This window comes from Stenella coeruleoalba, assembly GCF_951394435.1.
Source record: "Stenella coeruleoalba genome assembly, chromosome: 3".
Taxonomy (NCBI): domain Eukaryota; kingdom Metazoa; phylum Chordata; class Mammalia; order Artiodactyla; family Delphinidae; genus Stenella; species Stenella coeruleoalba.
Genome location: NC_137148.1, coordinates 51172671 through 51197068, shown reverse-complemented (window position 1 = coordinate 51197068; position 24398 = coordinate 51172671). Strand labels below are relative to the sequence as shown.

The window sequence follows — 24398 nt, the reverse complement described above, 5'->3', positions numbered from 1 at the left end:
TAGAGGGAAAGGGGAATGGACAGTTATTGTTTAATGAGCACAGTGACTGTTTGGGATGATAGTGATAAAGTTTTGGAAATAATAGATAGTGGTGATGGTTGTATAACATTGTGAATGTACTTAATAGCATTGAATTGTGCACTTTGAAATGGTTAAGATGGTAAATTTTTATGTTATATGTATGTTATCACAATAAAAAATCAGTTTTATTTCCTCTGTTATTTGTATCTTCAACGTTACCTGTATGTACCACTATTTATACAGAGATACTGTAAATACTTCTAAACACTGATCACACTGAATATGTGACTAGTTTTTTTCTCTTGTCAAAATTTGAGTACTGAATTGAGATGTTTCTTACAATACCTAGCAATTAAAGTATGTTTCTGGAATTTCACTAATTCCTTTAAGAAAGTTAGAATTTTTTTTCTTCTAAGGGTAAGCAGAAAAATATTTGTTAACCTGCATGTTTACGTATATATCTAGTCAGTTAATTATTTTACATTTGAGAGAGAGGCCAGAGTACCCCAGAATTTCTTCTGCAGTGTTATAGAATTCCTGGAATGTTGAAGCTCTTGACTATAGTACAGCATTTCTGTTGAATTAGAGAAAAATATCTTCTTTAAGTATTTGTCATGGAAATAATTTGAATAAATTAGCTTTTCCACTGATTTCTAATAGTTATAATAATTGAGTAGTATTCTAAGCTAGGTCAGAGATGATTTTTTTTTAAGAAATAAATTCTCTAACAAGTGGTTTTCTCAGCTTTTCCATGTGATGAAATGTTTGTTCTTATTACTTATCTATATGTCTCCTAAAATGTTATCCAACTGTATTTCAGGTTGCAACAAGGACAGTGTCCGAGCAGGCTGTAAAAAATGTGGCTATCGTAAGTACATTAAAAAATTGCATTTTGTGCAGTGAATCATTGCCTCTTTGGGCAATATGATTTAGCATCCTGATTTCAGGGCCCTGAGCATTGTCCTTTAGCCCTGTTATTTAGCTCAGGTTTGCAGATAATTCAGAAATTCCTCTGTCAGCACCGAATACTCACTTTTCTTCCCTGCTCTGGACCCAGTGACAGGTGGCTATATATCTGGTGACTAGCAAAAATGTCGTGAAGTACAAGTGGAGTAGTAGATTTAGGAGTCTGGCGAAAGTATATTCCCCAAAAAAGTACATAGATACTTATTCTTTTATTCCTTATCCTTGTAGATACTAGGCAAAGAGGTGAAAGCAATGAAAACTATTTATGAAAGGTTTTCCTGTTTATTGAATTAACTCTTTATAAGGGTGAAATTGGTCCCAGAATTTCTGCTCACTGGTGAAACCTTGATTTAAACAATCAACCTCCATTATGATTAGTGAAATGGAGTGGAAAAGTAAACTTCGGCATGAGCAATTATGTAGTCTAAATTTGAACTTATGTAGTATAAACAAGTATCATTTCCCTAGGTAAATGTAAAAATTCCTAAAGACTTAATAACAGCTCTAACAGTAGCATTACCCTGTTTTCTAAGTTGTTTGGAGAGCATGCAAATGAGCCTGGATTGTTGTTTATACTCCCATTCATAGCAGAGTTATTTTGTAACGAAATAAAGATGCTCTTGTATGGAAAAACAAATTTATTTTTTCAAATCATGTAATAAGAGAGCACTTGGGGCATGAATCTCTATTAGAAGGGCTAAGAATAAAAGCATGCTAGGAGAACCAAGTCACATGCCTTCAAGCAAAGGCTGAAACCTGGCTCAGTTGAAGCATGCTCAACTAGCAAAAGTGGACGTATAAGTCTACATACCCTTCATATAAATAAAAACTCCTGAAGAATGTGCTTGCATGCAAGAAATGAGAGCAATGATGTCTTTTCTGTTTTTTAAATTTGCTTATATTTATTTATGCTTTGTTTATGTTCTTTCAATCCTTGCTAACTTCATTTCTTTATTCAAGACTTAAGATTAGGAGTACATACGTAAGGAGTAAAACCACAAAGAAAAGCAAAGAAGACATACATAAGTGAGGCTAGTGGTTATCTGGGGGAAGTGGGGGACAGCAAGTGGTTTGTGGGGGGAGGGCACACAGAAGATTAATTAGGGTTCTGGTAACAATCTGTTACCTAACCTGAGAGATGGGTATGCAGCTATTTACTTTATTAATTCTCTTTCAACTGTAAATATTCATTGTATATACGCTTCTCTATGTATGATGCACTTAATAATAAAGATTGTTTGAATTTTTACATTAAAAAAAAGACTTAAGAAAGTACTATATATATCGATGCTGTATTCACTTCACAATCTAGAATGGATTTCCCAGTCTGTCTACTAATATCAGTTCATCTACTTGGACTCCTTTTAACTTAAGACTTGTAGGAAAGCAATTAAAATCATTTTTTTGGAAATAGAATTCTTGTTGATCTAGTTTCCTCATTGCTACTTTATATTAGACAATAATGGAAACATCTGTAGTAATTATAATTTATTTAGAGAAGCCAAGTAAGCAAATAGTTTTGACTGTCTGTCCAAGTTTAGTGCCTTCTGCTATATTATTCAAATCTTTCTTTTGATTTTGGTGATTAAATTATAAACAATTTCTAATTTGTCTCCTGTGGAGAAATTTAGTAATGTTTCCCTTCTGGGTTAAATTTACGTCTTACAGCTGCTAGAGATGAAAGTCTTCTCAGTGTACACCTCTTTCTAATAGAAACTACATTTTAAAAATTATCTGTTATTTGGAGGCTAGAATCTTTGTGTTGCTTGTAGAGGTAAGTCAAAGGTCAACAAAACCCTTCAAAATGTTTTTAATGCCTAAGAATTTGAATATTTGTCAGTGAGGTACGAAAGAGTATTTTCTCTCTATTATTGTGAAAAGAGTGGTTTAGCTTGTACACTTTTTAAAACTTTAATACTTGATTGAAAAATATTGTCAGTATGTTTCAATAATGGTTATATTGTTTTTTAAAAGTTTCAAATTAAACATGAATGTGTTGCTAGGTTAACATGGATCTCACTTTTTCGTGGCAGAATTTCCTCAGCAAAGTTAGAAGAATGGTCATTTCTATAATGAGTTTTTATTTGAATTTTTTTGAAGTTGGCAACTTCTGAATATTTAAAAGCTACAAGGACGCTAAGCCTTTGTCCATGCAATAAATGTCTCAGATAATTATGACAGTTCTCAGAAAATATGCTAAAATGAGTTTCAATACAGTAGACTCAGTAGTTGAGCATTTGATTACAGCAGTAGGAAATAAAAACATTTTATTTAACTTAAAAATGCTAATCTATTGATATAATATACAGTCATGACCTTTTCTTTGCCATGGATCTGCTAATTGGTGTTACACACAATCTTTTGAGTGGAAATCATATTTAAAATGTATTTTCTACTTTTTGTAGTTTGTTTCTTCAAAGATGAGCAAGCAGTTAAGATACTTGTAAAGAAATCTGAGTGCAGAATCCTTCTATCATTAGTTCTCAACTAGAGGTGATACAGGTTCCCTGGAAATCTGTGAAGGTTTTTTTGTTTAGTTGCCCATAACAACTGTCATACCGGAGGAGAGCAGTATGACATTTAGTATGTAGGGTCCAGGAACTATAAATATCCTGCAGTGTCTTGGACAATGAAGAATTGCCTGGCCCAAAATGCCAATGACACCCCCTTTGAGAAAAAAAGATACCTTTTCTCACTGTTTTAGGGTTTTTTCTCCTATCTTTACAGTCTTCTTACCAAGACCTAATTTGAAAACTGCTTTTTTAAAGCAGTTCGTCTAAATCAAGCCTTTCCAGAAGTACTGCTTTGTTTCATGGAAACAACTACTCTTTTTTTTTCCACATTCATTTTTTTTTTACTTACATGATATTATATAAACAAACTTTGGAACAATGAATAACAGACTCTTGGTGGAGTAAAATATCAACAGATGAAGTAAAATAGATAGGCATGAGCTGAGGAAAAAATGATCAAGAAGGTACAATGCCAGGAGAAGCAGGACTGGGCAGCATCATATAAGCCAAAGGAGTAAGGGTTTTCAAGGTTGAGGAGAAATGTCAGGTGTAACAGATAAGATCTGTGAGAAATAGATTGAAAAATGTTCACTGGATTTGCCAGGTAGAATGCTTTGCTGACCTTAGCAAGATCAGTTTAAGTAGAGTTGTAGGTCATGAAACAAACTTTCTAGATTCAGGCCTGAATAGTGAGGGATAGGGCCTATGTTATTTCCATTTTTCAAGAAATTTACATGAGGAAAGTAGGGTACTGTCTTAAGGTCCATATGGGGTGCTATAACAAAATAACACAGGTTGGGTAGCTTATAAACAACAGAAATGTATTGCTCACAGTTCTAGAAGCTGGAAGCCCAAGTTCTGGATACCAGCATGGTCGGGTGAAAGCCCTTTTCCAAGTCACAGATTTTTGTTGTATCCTCAGTTGGCGGAAGGGGCTAGGGATCTCTCTGGAGTCTCTTTTAGAAGGCACTAATCCCATTCATGAGGGTACCACCCTCAGAGCCTAATCACCTTCCAAAGGCCCCACCTACTAATACCATCACCTATGGGGGTTAGAATTTCAACATATGAATTTTGGGGGACACAAACATTCATACCATATTGAATAATTCCTAGAAGGGAATATGGGATAAATGGAGGGTTTTATATTTGAAGTATAAAATGTATATATAGACCAAGGGGATATTAGAAGAGATCTTGTAGATATTGGAGACGAGAAGATTATGGAAGTTTCTCTTAAGAGGTATGACAAGGATACCTCTTAAGTCTGGAGGAAACTAGGTGAGAAAAATATGGTTGTTTTCAGGTGCAGAGACAAAGTAGAAGGAGATGCTGCCTGTTAATCTTAATTTTCTTTGTAAATTAGGAGGCAGGATCATCCGTTTTGGGAGGAGGCACTGAGTGGGCCAGGGAATGGTCGAAGAATGATTTAAGTCAGGCATTAGTTTGGAAAAGTCATTAAGGGAAATAGGGGAGGAAGTTGACCAAAGACAAATAAAAAATTAAAAAGTTTGTGTTTGTGCTCATGTCCATGAATATGTGATTGTGTTCATGCATTGTTTGGCTGCTCAGGGGTAGGCACGACTCAAAGAAAGGATAGCTTTGACCCAGATTAGTTGTTTTACAGTGAGGTACAGTAGAACAGGAATATGAAAGAGTCAGATGAGGCTTATAAAAGAGTGTTCAGATGGTCAGGAATGATAGACTAAGAGAAAAATGAAGGGATTAAGTGACTGAAGTTTTTAACGAGATTCAGAAACAGATCTGTGCATGGGTGTAAGGGAATAAGGAAGCTAGAAGGATAAAAGGTTATAGTCAAAGTACTATAATATTGGAGTTTAAAATTTCAGACATGAAACGGTTCCAGGTGATGACAAGGAGCCTTGTGTGGCCATGGCATCTAGAATGTCAAGGAGCTGAGAAAAGCCATCCAAAGCCATAGGCTGTCCGTCTAGGCTATGGAAGGTCTTAAGGTAAAGAGCTAGAGTGTGAGTCAGGCTCCAACAGTTTTGGTGGGTGGGGCTGTTACACAGCAGCAGAGGGCTAGCTGCAGGGGAGCGTAGGGGACTGCTATGTGGAAGCAGTGTTGAGGAGCCTGGAGGATGCTAATAATACAGAGGTAAGCTGTAAGCTGTCTGCAGGAAAGAGCCAAGTATCCCTTAAAAAAAGCAGTAGAGGGGGCATTCTGTGAACAGGTAGCACAGTTTGTTCACCAGGGATTGCAGGTTTCAGAAGCTGTCATAAAAAGATGGGGAGAGAAGGGGGTGATGATTAGTTAAGTCAGAGGAATAGAAAGAGCAATGTGTGGATAAGACTTCAGGGAAGTGATATGAATACAGAGGCCTGCACTTTTGGGTGGGAACCAAAATGATAGGGATGTGAAGTTTCGGGAATTAACTAGGTTTAAGAATTCAGAAGTTTATAATGTAGCTTTCATCATCTCAAAACTCAGGACCTTAGGTAGAAACAAAGCCTGGTAAAAATTAATACTTGTTAGCCTAGTCTGTACACTCTGTAGGCCAAGGAAGAAGTGCATGGGCACCCTAATTATAAAACGAGTTTTTTTTAATGCGTTGACACATTTTTATCTGCACAGTCTAAATGAAACTGTAGGTTTTATTGTTACTGGACACTTAGAGTTGCCCACATAGCCACTCCTTGAGTGAGAACAAGAGAGAATATGCCTTTGCTTTTATTGGTACAACAACTGGTAAGAACCTGGTACTGTGTATTGAATATCTGCTTGGTGCTAGGGTCTGTACTAAGCAGTTTAAAGATATGATTCATTGCATTTCATTCCTAAAACAACCCTGTGAAGTAGGTTTCATAGCCTCCATTTTTATGAACATTCAAAACCATTGGTCTGGCATGTAGGTACAAACCTTAGCTGGCAATTACTAGCTGTGTGACTTTAGGCAGGTTACTTAACCACTCTGTGCTTCAGTTTTGTGTCGGTAAAATGAGATAATTATAGTACTTAGTTCCATAGACTTGTTGTAAAGATTAAATTAGTTAATTCAAGTTTTACATCAATACTTTGCCAAAAATCATTATTATTGATTATTATTGTTACAAATAATTACTGTGACAAATCAGAAAACAGGCTCAAGAGGATTACTCTGTTATTAAATAGGAAAACTGAAAATTGAAATCTGGTTATTAGTAAGACTTCATACTGTGCCGTGGTGCTTTTTTCCCCATTTAAAAAAATTGTGGTAGGAGATTGGTTCAAGATGGCGGAGCAGAAGGACATGCACTCTCTCTCTCTTGCAAGAGCACCAGAATCACAGCTAACTGCTGAACAATCATCAACAGGAAGACACTGGAACTCACCAAACAAGATACCCCACATCCAAAGACAAAGGAGAAGCCACAGTGAGATGGTAGGAGGGGTGCAATCATAATAAAATCAAATCCCATAACTGCTGGGTGGGTAACTCACAAACTGGACTACAGTTATATCACAGAAGTCCATGCACTGGACTGAAGGTTCTGAGCCCCACGTCAGGCTTCCCAACCTGGGGGTCTGGCAATGGGAGGAGGAATTCCTGGAGAATCAGACATTGAAGGGTAGCGGGATTTGATTGCAGGACTTCAACAGGTTTGGGGTAAACAGACTCCACCCTTGGAGGGCACATGCAAAGTAGTGTATGCATCAGGACCCAGGGGAAGGAGCAGTGACCCCATAGGAGACTGAACCAGACCTACCTGCTAGTGTTGGAAGGTCTCCTGCAGAAGCAGGGGGTGGCTGTGTCTCATCGTGAGGACAAGGACACTGGCAGCAGAAGTTCTGGGAAGTACTCCTTGGCATTAGCCCTCCAAGAACCTGGCATTAGCCCCACCAAAGAGCCCAGTAGGCTCCAGTGTTGGGTTGCCTCAGGCCAAACGACCAACAGGGAGGGAACCCAGCCTCACCCATCAGCAGACAAGCAGATTACAGTTTTACTGAGCTCTGCCCACCACCAGTCCCTCCCATCAGGAAACTTGTAGATAGCCTCATCCACCAGAGGGCAGACAGCAGAAGCAAGAACTACAATCCTGCAGCGTGTGGAACAAAAACCACAGTCACAGAAAGATAGACAAGATGAAAGGCAGAGAGCTATGTAGCAGATGAAGGAACAAGATAAAACCCCAGAAAAACAACTAAATGAAGTGGAGATAGGCAACCTTCCAGAAAAAGAATTCAGAATAATGATAGTGAAGATGATCCAGGACCTCGGAAAAAGAATGGAGGCAAAGATCGAGAAGAAGCAAGGAATATTTAACAAAGACCTAGAAAATTAAAGAACAAACACCTACAAGAATTAAAGAACAAACAAACAGAGATGAAGAATACAATAACAGAAATGAAAAATACACTAGAAGGAATCAATAGCAGAGTAACTGAGGCAGAAAAACAGATAAGTGACCTGAAAGACAGAATGGTGGAATTCACTGCTATGGAACAGAATAAAGAAAAAAGAATGAAAAGAAAAGAAGACAGCCTAAGAGACCTCTGGGACAACATTAAACGCAACAACATTTGGATTATAGGGGTCCCAGAAGGAGAAGAGAGAGAGAAAGGACCCGAGAAAATATTTGAAGTGATTATAGGTGAAAACTTCCCTAACATGGGAAAGGAAATAGCCACCCAAGTCCAGGAAGCACAGAGAGTCCCAGGAAGGATAAACCAAAGGAGAAACATACCGAGGCACATAGTAATCAAACTGACAAAAATTAAAGACAAAGAAAAACTATTTTTTTGTTTGTTTGTTTTTTTACAGTACGCGGGCCTCTCACTGTTGTGGCCTCTCCCGTTGCAGAGCACAGGCTCCGGACGCACAGGCTCAGCAGCCATGGCTCACGGGCCCAGCCGTCTGCTGCATGTGGGATCTTACTGGACCAGGGCACGAACCCGTGTCCCCTGCATCAGGAGGTGGACTCTCAACCACTGCGCCACCAGGGAAGCCCCCAAAGAAAAACTGTTGAAAGCAACAAGGGAAAAACAACAAATAGCATACAAGGGAAGTCCCATAAGAGTAACAGCTGATTTCTCAGCAGAAACCCTACAAGCCAGAAGGGAGTGGCATGATGTATTTAAAGTGATGAAAGGGAGGAAACTACAACCAAGATACTCTACCCAGCAAGGATCTCATTCAGATTTGACAGAGAAATCAAAAGCTTTACAGACACGCAAAAGCTAAGAGAATTCACCACCACCAAACCAGCTCTACAACAAATGCTAAAGGAACTTCTCTAGGCAAGAAACATAAGAGAAGGAAAAGACCTACAATCCCGAACCCAAAACAATGAAGAAAATGGGAATAGGAACACACATATCGATAATTACCTTAAATGTAAATGGACTAAATGCTCCCACCAAAAGACACAGGCTCTCTGAATGGATACAAAAACAAGACCCATATATATGCTGTCTACAAGAGACCCACTTCAGACCTAGGGACACATACAGGCTGAAAGTGAGGGGATGGAAAAAGATATTGCATGCAAATGGAAATCAAAAGAAAGCTGGAGTAGCAATACTCATACCAGATAAAATAGACTATAAAATAAAGAATGTTACAAGCGACAAGGAAGGACACTGCATAATGACCAAGGCATCAATCCAGGAAGAAGATATACCAATTATAAATATATTTGCACCCAACATAAGAACACCTCAATACATAATGCAAATGCTAACAGCTATAAAAGAGGAAATCGACAGTAACACAATAATAGTGGGGGACTTTAACACCTTACTTACACCAATGGACAGATCATCCAAAGTGAAAATTAATAAGGAAACACAAGCTTTAAATGACACAGTAGACCAGATAGATTTAATTGATATTTATAGGACATTCCGTCCAAAAACAGCAGATTACACTTTCTTCTCAAGTGCACACAGAACATTCTCCAGGATAAATCACATCTTGGGTCACAAATCAAGCCTCAGTAAATTTAAGAAAATTGAAATCATATCAAGCATCTTTTCTGACCACAACGCTATGAGATTAGAAATCATTTACAGGGGAAAAAACATAGAAAACACAAACACATTAGGCTAAACAATATGTTACTAAATAACTAGGAGATCACTGAACAAATCAAAGAGGAAATCAAAAAATACATAGAGCTAAATGACAATGGATACACAATGATCCAAAACCTATGGGATGCAGAAAAAGCAGTTCTAAGAGGGAAGTTTATAGCAATTCAAGCCTTCCTCAAAAACAAGAAAAATCTCAAATAAACAATCGAACCTTACACCTAAAGGGACTAGAGAGAGAAGAACAAACAAAACCCAAACTTAGTAGAAAGAAATCATAAAGATCAGAGCAGAAATAAATGAAATAGAAACAAACAAAACAATAGCAAAGATCAATAAAACTAAAAGCTCGTTCTTTGAGAAGATAAACAAAATTGATAAAGCATTAGCCAGGCTCATCAAGAAAAAGAGGGAGAGGACTCAAATCAATAAAATTAGAAATGAAAAAGGAGAAGTTACAACAGACACCACAGAAATACAAAGCATCTAAGAGACTACTACAAGCAACTCTATGCCAATAAAATGGACAACCTGGAAGAAATGGACAAATTCTTAGAAAGGTATAACCTTCCAAGCCTGAACCAGGAAGAAATAGAAAATATGAACAGACCAATCACAGTAATGAAATTGAAACTGTGATTAAAAATCTTCCAACAAACAAAAGTCTGGGACCAGATGGCTCACAGGGGAATTCTGTCAAACATTTAGAGAAGAGCTAACACCCATCCTTCTCAAACTCTTCCAAAAAACTGCAGAGGAAGGAACACTCCCAAACTCATTCTATGAGACCACCATCACCCTGATACCAAAACCAGACAAAGATACTACAAAAAAAGAAAATTACAGACCACTATCACTGATGAATATAGATGCAAGAATCCTTAACAAAATACTAGCAAACACAATCCAACAACACATTAAAAGGATCATCCACCATGATCAAGTGGGATTTATCCCAGGGATGCAAGGCTTCTTCAGTATACACAAATCAATTAATGTGATACACTATATTAACAAGTTGAGGAAGAAAAACCATATGATCATCTCAATAGGTGCAGCAAAAGCTTTTGACAAAATTCAACACCCATTTATGATAAAAACTCTCCAGAAAGTGGCCATAGAGGGAACCTACCTCAATATAATAAGGGCCATATATGACAAACCCACAGCAAACATCCTTTTCAATGGTGAAAAGCTGAAAGCATTTCCTCTAAGATCAGCAACAAGACAAGGATGTCCACTCTCGCCACTATTATTCAACATAGTTTTGGAAGTCTTAGCCATGGCAATCAGAGAAGAAAAAGAAATAAAAGGAATAAAAATTGGAAAAGAAGAAGTAAAACTTGTCACTGTTTGCAGATGACGTTGTACTATACATAGAGAATCCTAAAGATTCCACCAGGAAACTACTAGAGCTAATCGAAGTTGCAGGATACAAAATTAATGCACAGAAATCTGTTGCATTCCTATACACTAATGATGAAAAATCTGAAAGAGAAATTGAGGAAACACTCCCATTTACCACTGCAACAAAAAGAATAAAATACCTAGGAATAAACCAACCTAGGGAGACAAAAGACCTGTATGCAGAAAACTATAAGACACTGATGAAAGAAATTAAAGGTGATAGAAACAGATGGAGAGATATACCATGTTCTTGGATTGGAAGAATCAATATTGTGAAAATGTCTATACTACCCAAAACAATCTACAGATTCAGTGCAATCCCTGTCAAATTACCAATGGCATTTTTTACAGAACTAGAACAAAAAAATCTTAAAATTTGTATGGAGACACAAAAGACCCTGAATAGCCAAAGCAATCTTGAAGAAAAAAAAAAAAAACTGACCTGGAGGAATCAGACTCCCTGACATCAGACTATACTACAAAGCTACAGTAATCAAGACAGTATGGTACTGGCACAAAACCAGAAATAGAGATCAATGGAACAAGATAGAAAGCCCAGAGATAAACCCACACACCTGTGGTCAACTAATCTATGACAAGGAGGCAAGGATATACAATGGAGAAAAGACAGTCTCTTCAATAAGTGGTGCTGGGAAAATTGGACAGCTACATGTAAAAGAAAGAAATTAGAACACTTCGTAGCACCATACACAGAAATAAACTCAAAATGGATTAGAGGCCTAAATGTAAAACTGATCCCTATAAAACTCTTAAAGAAAACATAGGAAGAATACTCTTTGACATAAATCACAGCAAGATCTTTTTTGATTCACCTCCTAGAGTAATAGAAATAAAAACAAAAATAAACAAATGGGACCTAATGAAACTTCAAAGCTTTTGCAAAGCAAAGGAAGCTACCAACAAGACGAATAGACAACCCTCAGAATGGAGAAAAATATTTGCAAACGAATCAATGGACAAAGGCTTAATATCCAAAATATATAAACAGCTCATGCAGCTCAGTATTAAAAAACAAACAACCCAATCCAAAAATGGGCAGAAGACCTAAATAGATATTTCTCCAAAGAAGACATACAGATGGCAAAGAAGCACATGAAAAGCTGCTCAACATCACTAATTATTAGAGAAATGCAAATCAAAACTACAATGAGGAATCACCTCACACCAGTTAGAATGGGCATCATCAGAAAATCTACAAACAACAAATGCTGTAGAGGGTGTGGAGAAAAGGAAACCCTCTTGCACTGTTGGTGGGAATGTAAATTGATACAGCCACTCTGGAGAACAGTATGGATGTGCCTTAAAAAACTAAAAATAGAATTGCCACATGACCCAGCAATCCCACTACTGGGCATATACCCAGAGAAGACCATAATTCAAAAAGGCACATGCACCCCAATGTTCACTGCAGCACCATTTACAATAGCCAGGTCATGGAAGCAACCTAAATGCCCATCAACAGACGAATGGATAAAGAAGATGTGGTACATATATACAATGGAGTATTACTCAGCCATAAAAAGGAACAAAATTGGGTCATTTGTAGAGACGTGAATGGATCTAGAGACTGTCATATAGAGTGAAGTAAGTCAGAAAGAGAAAAACAAATGTCGTATTTTAACTCATATATGTGGAACCTAGAAAAATGGTACAGATGAACCAGTTTGCAGGGCAGAAATTGAGACACAGATGTAGAGAACAAATGTATGTAACACCAAGGGGGGAAAGAGGCCGGGGGGTAGGTGGTGGGATGAATTGGGAGGTTGAGATTGGCATATATACGCTAATAATGTATAAAATGGATAATAAATAAGAACCTACTGTATAAAAAAATAAATACAATAAAATTCAAAAATAAATTGTGGGGGCTTCCCTGGTGGCGCAGTGGTTGAGAGTCCGCCTGCCGATGCAGGGGACACGGGTTCGTGCCCCGGTCTGGGAAGATCCCACATGCCGCGGAGCGGCTGGGCCCGTGAGCCATGGCCGCTGAGCCCGCGCGTCCAGAGCCTGTGCTCCACAACGGGAGAGGCTGCAACAGTGAGAGGCCCATGTAACGAAATAAATAAATAAATAAATAAATAAATAAATAAATAAATAAATTTTGGTAAAATACATATAACATCATGTGCCATTTTAACCATTTTTAAGTATACAATTCAGTGGCATTAATTACATTCACAGTGTTGTACAACCATCGCCCCTATCTATTACAAAACTTTTTCATCACCCCAAATAGAAACTCTATAAACCTTAAGCAGTACCTCCCCACTCCTCCCTTCCCCCAGACCCTGGTAACCTCTAATCTACTTTCTATCTCTATGAATTTGGCCATTCTAGATATTTCATGTAAGTCGAATCATATAGTATTTGTCCTTTTGTGTCTGGCTTATTTCCCTTAGCACAATGTTTTTAAAGTTCATTCATGTTGTAGCATGTATCATAACTTTATTCCTCTTTATGGCTGAATGATATTTCATTGTATGGATACACCACATTTTCTTTATCCATTCATCTATTGATAGACACTTGGGTTATTTTTACCTTTTGGCTATTGTGATTAATGGGCAATGAATTTTGTTGTGATTAATGGGCAATGTGATTAATGGGCAATGAATTTTGTTGTACGGGCAATGTGATTAATGGGCAATGAATTTTGTTGTATAAGTGTCTGTCTGAGTCCCCGTTTTTGATTCTTTTGGGTATATACCTAGGAGTGGAATGCTGGGTCATCTGTGTGCAGCTTCTTGAGGAGTTGCCAGACTGTTTTCCACAGCAGCTCCATCATTTTATATTCCCACCAGAAATGTACAAGAGTTCCAGTTTCTCCACATTCTTGCCAACACTTACTTTCCTTTCTCTTTTCTTTTTTAAAAATTGTAGCCATCTTAATAGATCTGAAGGGATATCTCATGGTTTTCAGTTGCATTTCTCTAAAGACTAATGATGTTGGGTATCTTTTCATGGTCTTACTGGCCATTTGTATATCTTCTTTGGAGAAATGTCTATTCAGTTTCTTTGCCCATGTTTTAATTGAGTTGTCTTTTTCTTCTTGAGTTGCGGGAATTGTATATATACTAAATAGTTAACCTTATCAGATATATAAGTTACAAATCTTTTCTTCCACTCTGTAGGTTGTTTTTTCACTTTCATAATAATTTCTTTGCACAAATGTTTTAAATTTTGATGAAATCCAACTTATCAGTTTTATCTTTTGTTACTTGTGCTGTTGGTGTTTTATATGTAAGAATCCATTGCTAAATGCAAGTTAAAGAAGATTTACCCCATACTTTCTTCTAAGAGTTTTATGGTTTTAGCTCTTATATTGTTGTGGTCTTTAATCCATTTTCAGTCAGTTTTTGCATACGATGTTAGGTGAGGAGTTCAACTTCATTCGTTTACATGTGGAAATCCTGTTGTCCCAGCACCATCTGTTGAAGAGACTGTTCTTTCCCCACTGAATAGACTTGACACTCTTGTCGAAAAGCAATTGGCTATATATGTATGGGTGTATTTCTGGACTCTAAATTCTATTCCATTGGTCTATATGACTATCCTTATGACTCTATCACCCTGTTTTGATTACTATAGCTTTGTGGTAAGTTTTGAAATCAGGAAATATGAGTCTTCCACCTTTATTCTTTTTCAAGATTGTTTTCGCTGTTCAGGGTCCCTTACATTTTTGTATGAATTTAAGGATTGGCTTTTCCATTTCTGAAAAAGCCAGGTTACTCTTTACAGTCAGCTACTAAAATGTTACAACTTGAAATGTCTCTACATATCTGTGGTCAAAATTTAAGTTTCTGGTCATCTAAGAATTTTCTGCTGAGGACCTCTCTGGTGGTGCAATGGTTAAGAATCCACCTGCCAATGCAGGGGACATGGGTTCGATCTCTGGTCCAGGAAGATCCCACATGCTGTGGAGCAACTAAGCCCATATGCCACAACTGCTGAGCCCACGTGCCACAACTACTGAAGCCCGCACACCTAGAGCCCATGTTCTGCAACAAGAGAAGCCACTGCAATGAGAAGCCCACGTACCACCACAAAGAGTAGCCCCCAGCTCGCCTCAACTAGAGAAAGCCTGCACACAGCAACAAAGAACCAACGCAGCCAAAAATAATAAATAAATAACCAATAAACAAACATGGAGAGGATGTTGGCCCCGGGGGGTGGGAGCTGCTGGCAGGAGAACGTGGCTGAGGTGGGACCTGCTGGAAGTCACCGTGTCCAGGCAGGTCCACAGCCTGTTTTGTTTTTTTACTTTTTTAAAGAATTTTCTGCTCATTGTCTCCTGAGAGTCTATGTAGAAAAGAGGTCACGAGAACTATATTTTGGAATAATTTTCTAAGTTTGTTCACAAGCAACTTGTCTTATTATCAGTTTAGGGTCAGTTTCATTGAAGTAAGTCTAAAATGGGTGTGAGACAGACTGCTGTCAGTGTGGTTATTAAGTATTTTGTTTATATGAAATATTTATTACAATATAAGGTGTTTGGATGCAAAGCTAGGTTAAGTAAAGGAAAAATTGTATCATCAGGAGTTCTGATCAGAATGGCAAGCTGAAGCAACATAGAAAGTCCTCCTTTCTGCTCCAAAAACAGAGAGATACTGGAGAAAAATAGAGTAACAACAAAAATAAAAATAACCCAGGTGAAAAAGGGAAATCCCCAGGTGTTGGAAAGGAAAAGGAGCTCAAAGCCAGAGCAGGGAATGATAGCTGGAAACAATGAGGTCCACGGGCCTACTGGGTAGACATTTATGGGATACGGAGTGAAGCTTTAGACCCCTGTGGAATGGCAGCATGGCCAGAGTGGAGGCTCTTGTTTAGAGCCAGATTGCTCAAAAAAACAGTGAAGCAGGAATTAGAAAAATTCCATTTACTGTCTAGGGAAAGTGATGAGAAAGTTTACTGTGTTTAAGTTCCTATAAAATAATAATTAGAAGAAAAGGAATAATCGAGAATTGGTAACCTGAACTTATACCTTGTGTAGGTATGAGGAGTGAATTTATACTGCCCCCAGTGAGGCAGGTACTCTTTGTCGAAGCTAAGAAATTAGCATAAAAAATTGGTCAGGTATCAAAGTAAATTAAAAAAGTAAGTCCAGCTACATGTCATTATTAGTGAAACTACTTGGAAAACTAAAAACTGCATAGAAAATTTTAAAATAAAGGGATGGGGGAAAAAGAGCAGATAGATATTAGGTTGAATATTGTTGATAATCAGCTGTTTTACTCACAAAAGTTGCAACTTCATGTGATTCAACCAATAACGGAGAAATTGACAAATCTATAGTGATAAAGGTACTTAAAATTTTACTATCAGAAGTTATTATGCAAAAAAGTAAGATGGAGATTTGAACAACAAAATAGACATCAACAAATAGTGATGTATATTCTTTTAAAATACATATCAAGTTTTTCCCTAAATTTACTACATGATAGGCCATAAAAGAAATCTCAGCAAATACTAAAAAACTGATGTCATACGGACTCCACTCTCTGATAACAGTGTAATAAATTTAGAAATCAACAAAAGCATAGTCTGAAAGCTCCATATGTTTGGAAACTGAAAAGAACACTTCTGAATGATTCATTTGAAAGAAATCACAATAGAGAAAACTTGGTTCCAGCAGTATGGCAGACTGGACCCTTTTGTAAACAACTAAGAAACTTGTATAAAATATACAATACATATTAGATAGATTAGTGTGCTAGAAGAAAATAAAGAATTAAAGAATACTTAGAGGCCAGCAACCAAAGGAAAGCAGAACGTCTAGGAGGTAAGTCTGAGGGTATTTGCTGAACCCAAGGTTCTTGAACTTTTATCGTCATGTATTGGCAGGGTGCAGGGAATAAAGGCAAGGTTCAGGGCCCCGCCCAAGATTGGTACCCTACTAGGAGATGCTCTTGTATAAATCTAGGCCTTCCAAAAGGCTTCACCCTTAATTAAGAGAACTAGAAATAAATCCTAGTACAGAGTTGTAGTGAATCATTAGTGGGTTGTGAAATCAATTATGTGGTTTCTATCAGCATTGATTTTTTTTGAATATCACATGTCATAATGCTTCATGTAATTTTGTTTTAATTTTTGTGGGTTAGTGTGTATATGTATATGAATGTATGCATATGAATGTATATGAATATACTTGGTTGCATTGTTACTTTTTACCATCGGTCAGCCCTAGTCAAAAGAATTCAAAAGCTACTGCCTTAGAGAAGCTGTGCCATGTGTGCACAGAGAGACATGTATCGCTATGCATTTCAGCATTATTTATAACAGCAAAATACTAGAAGCAACCTAAGATCCTATCAGTAGTAGAAAGGATAAATATATTTTTATATAATGGGACATTATTCATCAGATAAAAGGAGATAATTATATCTACTTATGTTAACATAGATAAATCACATAATTATATCTACTTATGTTAACATAGATAAAACATAATACTGAATGACAGAAACAAGTTACAGAATGATAGGTAAGTATAATTGAGTTTATGTTAAAAAATAATAAAAATACAATATGCTATTTTGAAAAGATAAGACACCAACTTCAGTATACCAACTTCTGAAGAGAGAATGGAATGGGATTGGGGCAGGGTTCCAAGGGATGGTGCAAGCTCTCCAACTCTGTATGTGTATGTGCACACACACATGCAGTTTTTCACTTCAAAAAAAAATTAAGTGAATAAAACAAAATGTTAACATGTGGATGATAAGCACTTAGGTATTATTAGTGATTTTATCTCCTGTACTTTTTTGGTGTTTGTATTCAATAATATTTGAGTTTTTTATTGCATCATGCAATAAGTAGATAACTGTTGTAGTTTTTTTTTAATTAATTTATTTTTGGCTGCATTGTGTCTTCGTTGCTGCGCGCGGGCTTTCTCTAGTTGCAGTGAGCAGGGGCTACTGTTCATTGCTGTGCACGGGGATGTCATTGCAGTGGCTTCTCTTGTTGCAGAGCACAGGCTCTAAAGCATGCGGGCTTCAGTAGTTGTGGCTCATGGGCTCTAGAGTGTGGGCTCAGTAGTTGTGGCGCACGGGCTTAGTTGCTCTGTGGCATGTGGGATCTTCCCGGACCAGGGCTCGAACCTGTGTCCCCTGCATTGGCAGGCGGATTCTTAACCACTGCGCCACCAGGGAAGCCCTGTTGTAGTTTTCTTATAGGGAGAATCTTTAAGGACTGAATGATGTCAGAATTAGAATTTTAGGTGTTCTTTTGAAGAACATGTTTAATTATGTTATTATGGCACCTTTAATTAGGTGACAGCTGTGTAATTGCATGAGTATAGTAGTCAAGCTGAGAAGCAAAAAGGTATATGGGAAAGGAGTAAAACATAAAATCCAACATTGAAAATATTTTCTTTAGTACATAGTAAGTACATTAATTCAATATCCTGAAATCCATAAGAAGTAACCAGAAAGCATGCTTATTGAATTAGAAGCCCTGTTAAAGAAAAGAAAAGGTTTTCTGAATGTTTCATTCAGCTAAAGCAAACTACCACCCACTGAATAAAAGTTAAAACTAAACATTATATTACTAAAATTGTAACTTGTTGCTTAGTGAACAAACACAGCAAAAAATATAATGTATCTATAGTTTTGTCATTCATATTTTTTTGTTTGTTTTACTTAGCTGGTCACCTGACTTTTGAATGCCGCAATTTTCTCCGAGTAGACCCCAAAAGGGACATAGTTTTGGATGTCAGCAGCACAAGTAGTGAAGAGAGTGATGAAGAGAATGAAGAACTGAATAAACTGCAAGCATTACAAGAAAAAAGTAAGCAATACCTTTTTCCCCCTCCGTCCTTTAAAAATGTTTCTAAGTGTTCTACTGTATTATGTCATATTTATCTATTGTTCTATTATATTTGTCATTAAGATATCTTTTGCCTCTTATGTAAGAAGTACTGCCTAGGTAAGGAAATTGTAAGTACTTTGCCCAAAGTCAACCAGTTGGTCAGTGATAGAACCAACAGGCAAGTCTATTTCTGATTCCACAACACATGTTTTATTGTGTTTTGTTTTGTTTTTTGTTTTTCCATCTCACTGTAATGTATCACATGGTACAAAGAGTCTGATTTAAGATTTGGTTTCTATTCCTATTTGGCTACTTTTTAGTATGTGACTTTTAGCAAATCACTTAACTGCTCTGAACTTCAGTTTCCTTGTGGGATAACACAAAGGATTGGATTGTCAAATCACACTCATTCATATCAGAGATCTTAGCAGTGTCAAGCTTTACTGATACCATTGACCCTTGAACAACATGGGTTTGAACTGCATGGGTCCACTTTTATGCAGATATTTTCAGTAATACATACTGCAGTACTATATAAGCTGTGGTTGGTGGAATCCACAGATGTGGAACCATGGATATGGAGAAACCGCATACATGGAGGGCAACTATAAGTTACACTTGGACTTTGGACAGCATAGAGGGGCAACATCCCTAACCCCTGCGTTGTTCAAGGGTCAACTGTAATTTCAAGTATACAAGTGATCACGAGGCATAGGCAAAGCAGCAAGAGTTTCAGGACTATAGTACAATATCCCAGGTACCCACTCTGGCCAAGGTTAACAAACGGTTTCTATATTACTTACACGAAAGAAAGAATTTTGGTCATGAAGCATCTCAATTTTATGCCCATAGTTACATTTTCCAGGGATTATGGATTTGTGCCCCATAAATCCCTAGATTCCAGGATTATTTGCCATAAACAATCTTAGACATCCTGCTATAAGCAGTTTATAAATAGGAATTCTCTTGCCAACAGCTTGATCATGGACTTCTAGCTTTCAGAACAGTGAGGAAATAAATTTCTGTTATTTAAGCCACACCCCTTCTCCCCCCACAAAAAAGGATTCTCTGGCTAGCAAATAATTTATTTCCAGGAAGTCTGTCATTAGCATGTTGATGAAGAGATTTGACCAAGTTACCTTCTTTCTTTCCTGGGACATTCTCCTTTCCCCTCAAAAAGAGAACAGATTTCAGACCACTGTTTAACCATTTGTTTCCCATCTTGTGTATAAAATAACCTATCCTTGCAATGGGGTTTTTAGGGATAAAATGTGATGCTGTATGTAAAAATATTTTGTAACCTACAAAATGTTATATGGTAGTTGTCACACAGAAGCAAAATGAAACTTATTTCTATATGGGTTTAGGCATGGCATGAGAGAGATACAAAAAAGGTTAAACTTATTCTAGATCATCAGAGAACAATAAATGCTTAAAAAAATTTTAACCTTTCCATATTATATCCAGTGAAGGCAAGTGAAAAAGTCAAATGCCAGGGTACTAGGACAAGCTGAGAAAGCAGAAGAGGGATAGTGTTCCAAAGAAAGCAAACAAGAGTAACAGTAAATATGAGTATATACAGCTTAAGGGTAAAGATAGCTGCTCGAATATAAATGCTTACTTCTGGGACTTCCCTGGCAGTCCAGTGGTTAAGAATCTGTGCTTCCACTACAGGGGGCACGGGTTCAATCCCTGGTTGGGGAACTAAGATCCCACATGCAGCAGGATCTTTATACATAAATAAAGATATATATTTACTTCTGCTCCCTACTGAAACAACACTAAAATAGTAGTAGAAGAAATTTTTAAGGACATAAACTCACAAGGACAAAGAAAATAAGAGTCAAAAAATTTTGCTGAAAAGCAGATGGGTTAGTGATAATGGACTGAACACTTTAAGAGAGCTCAACCCTTTAACAGTGGGGAAAGCTGAGAAGTAACCTGATTATACACCGTAAAACCCCCTAAAGTCTTGATAATGAGTATCCTTGGGTATTTCTGGAATTGAGAATATTTGTAAGACTAAAAACAGGGATTGGTTAAAAGCCTGAAGTAGTTAGATGTTCTGTTCCCTTTCCCTACTCTGTGAAGCCCTGTTGCCTCAGCAGACTGCCACAGGTCTATTTTCTAGACAGGTAAGGCAAACGGTCTTTAAACTGGGACACACCAAACACAAATGAAGATAGTTAAATCAAAGGTTAGATACAGAATGGTGAGAGCCTTCTAGCCATCTTCACCTATTTGGTTCCCAGACATATATCACCCAGGCAGAAGACTTGAAGATACATCTCTGGGAAATCTGACCAGTCTAAGAAGAATGAAATAAGGATACTGAAATTAGGGATTCTTCAAAGGCAAGGCCTCACCAGACCTCACCAGATTATCAGTGAAGTCCAGATTTCCAAGCTTTGCTTGCTACAAGCTGCCAGTCAGCTTTTTAGACAATAAGGAGCACTAAATTTCTGAGGAAAGAGTCTCACATGAAATATAGATACCAAAACAGAAAAAATCAACTTGAAAAATACAAGTCTGTACAGGGAGAAAACAGAAATCATTAATATTTAGTTTCATAGAAAGATAAGATACACCACGCATGAAACATGAATAAGATACTATAAAGAAGAACAAAAGCAACAAAAGAGCTTTTGAAAATTAAAAAAGAAGCAGACATGGAAAACTTGATAGAGTTGGAAGATAAAGTTGAAGAAAAATAAGAAGAGCAAAAAGAGAGAAAAAAGATAGAACAATTGAAGGGTCATTCTAGGAAATACTTCATTCAAATGAGTCCCAGAAAAAGAAAACAGAAAATTTTTTCAAGAACTGAAGAATTAGTTTCCAGATGAAAAGGTTCAACAAGTACCAGACACAGTGGTAAAAGCAGACCCACACAAAGGCACACCATTATGAAACATCATATCATAGGAAACAAAAAGATACAATCCAGACTTCCAGAGTTGAGGATAAAACAGGACACAGGTGAAGGATCAGGAGTCAGAATAGTTTCATACTTCTCTAAGGCAATACTGGAAGCTAGTAGAATATGGATAATGCTTTCAAATTTTTGAAGGAAAATTATATCCAAATTAGAATGATATACCCAACCAAATTATCAACCAAGTGTGAAAGTAATAAAGACATTGTCAGACATTCAAAATCTCAGAAAACAATTTGCCTCTCACTTACCCTTTCTTAGAAAAGCCCTGGAATAAGTGTTCTACCAAAGTACGGGAATAGATTGAAAAAAGGAAGACAAAGAGTGTAGGAAATAGAAATGATAAGAAGGGAAATTTGTAGCATGCTAGTAAAGAGAGAGCCCAGAAAGACAGCTGCGCCAGAATAGAGAGCAGTCCAGCCACATAGGAACACAACAAAAGATACTAGAACAGAAAGCCTAAAACCCTTAATTCCATAAGGACACTTTCTACCCCATTCATCTATACTGCTCTGTTTTTTTTTAAATAGATGCATAAAACTTTAGAATTAGGAAGAATCTTTAGAACAAATAGTTTAAAAACCAGTTTTGTAGAAAAAGAAAATGAGAACAAGTGACTTTCCAAAGTCAATAGCTGGTCACAGTAGAGCCAGCACCGTGATCCAGGTTTCTTTCCTACTAGTCCTGTACCATTTTCATTACAATGTGCTGCTCTCCTACCTTAGAGATCATCCAGTCTATTGGTTCTTGACCTTTTTTTCCTTATTACATCAATCTTGAAGGATAAAGTACACTCCCACCATGAATAGTGGTTTATTCTAGAGGTGATTTTCAATCAGAAGACCTGGGACAGATCCGCTCTGGGAGAAAGGGGAGGGAGTTAACATATAATAACCCCCAGGACAGGAAATAGTTGGTGAAGCTTCCTTATTAGCATCAGCTTTCCCCTAACCTCACATTGAGAATGGTTTCCTCAATCTAGCTTTTCTCCCTTTTTCTTCCTCAAAAGGTATGCTTGACCATAGTCACTTAAAGGCTCAGAATTTGTGTTCCATCTCATGACTTCCACCCAGGACAGTGTTCATTCCAGTATGTCAACCAACTTGTCCTATTTAACATTTATAGAACACCTCACTCAACAACAGCAGAATACACAGTTTTTCTTTTTTTCTCAGTGCACACAGAACATCTACCAAGATAGACCTTATTCTGTGCTATAAAACAAGTCTCAATAAATTTGAGTGTTCAAGTCATGCAAAGTATCTTCTCTAGCCACAAGGAAATTAAATTAGAAATTGATAACAGGTAGCTTCTTGGAAAATTTCCAAGCAATTGTAGTCTAACACACTTCTATTTGTCCCATTGGGTCAAAGAAAAAAAAAAGAGCCAAAGGAAATTAGAAAGTACTTTTCAACTGTATGAAAATAAAAATACAACATAACATTTATGAGATGTCCCTAAAGCAGCCCTTAGAAGCAAATTTATGGCACTCCATGCCTGTATTAGAAGAGAAGAAATATCTCAAATTTAATACTTCAACTTCTACCTTAAACTCGAAAAAGAAGAGCAAATGAAACCTGAATTAAGCAGAAGAAAGGACATAATAAAGATCAGAGGTGAAATCAGTGAAATGGAAAATAGAGAAACAATAGAGAAAAATGAGTGAAACCAAGAGCTGGTTCTTTGAGAAGATCTATAAAAGTGAAAATTCACTATCCAAACTGACTGGGTTAAAAAAAAAAAGTCATAAATTACCAGTATCAGAAATGAATAAAGTAACAACACTACAGATTACACAGATGCTAAAATAGAATATTATGAATAATCTTATGCCAATAAATTGGACAACTTGGATAAACTGGACAAATTACTTGAAAGATACAAACTACCAAAACGCTTTCAAGAAGAAATAGGTCAACTGAGTGGTCTGCATCTATTACAGAAGTTAAATGTTTTAAAACTTTCAGCAAAGAAAACGCCGTGGCTGAATGGCTTCTCATGAATTCTGCCAAACATTTAAAGGAGAAGTAATACCACTTCTACATAAAATCTTTTAAAAATTAAAGAGGGGATACTTTCCAACTCAACTTATAAGACCAGCATTACCCGAATAACAAAACCAGATAAAGAGGGGCTTCCCTGGTGGCACAGTGGTTAAGAATCCGCCTGCCAATGCAGGGGACACGGGTTCGAGCCCTTCCCGGGGAAGATCCCACATGCCGCGGAGCAGCTAAGCCCGTGCACCACAACTGCTAAGCCCACGTGCCACAACTACTGAAGCCTGCACGCCTAGAGCCTGTGCTCTGCAACAAGAGAAGTCACTGCAATGAGAAGCCCGTGCACCGCAACGAAGAGTAGCCCCCACTCACCGCAACCAGAGAAAGCCCGCGCACAGCAACGAAAAGCCAACTCAGTCAAAAAAAAATTTTTAATTTTAAATGAAAAAAAAAAAGATAAAGACATTACAAGGAAAGCACAGACTCTCAAAAGAGAATTTTAAGCAATTCTAAGCAATTCTAAAATGTTAGTAAGTCAAATCCAACAATATATAAAAAGGATAATATATTATGACCAAGTGGAGCTTATTGCAGGAATACAATATTTGTTTTACATTCAGAAGTCATTGTAATTTGCTATTTTTAACAGACCAAAGAAGAAAATCTGTAGTATTTTAAGAAAACCAATATTTTAAGAAAAATTA

The 24398-nt window shown here is 37.1% G+C and overlaps 1 protein-coding gene across 1 annotated transcript in view; it reads left to right on the top strand.

Moving 5' to 3' along the window:
* SREK1IP1 (SREK1 interacting protein 1) overlaps positions 1 to 24398 on the top strand; it is a 61940-nt gene that overhangs the window by 9891 nt on the left and 27651 nt on the right. The window contains exons 2-3 of the mRNA XM_079918335.1: positions 842 to 889; positions 18601 to 18744. Of these exons, the coding sequence (XP_079774461.1) occupies positions 842 to 889; positions 18601 to 18744 (192 nt within the window). The remainder of the gene's footprint in view (positions 1 to 841; positions 890 to 18600; positions 18745 to 24398) is intronic.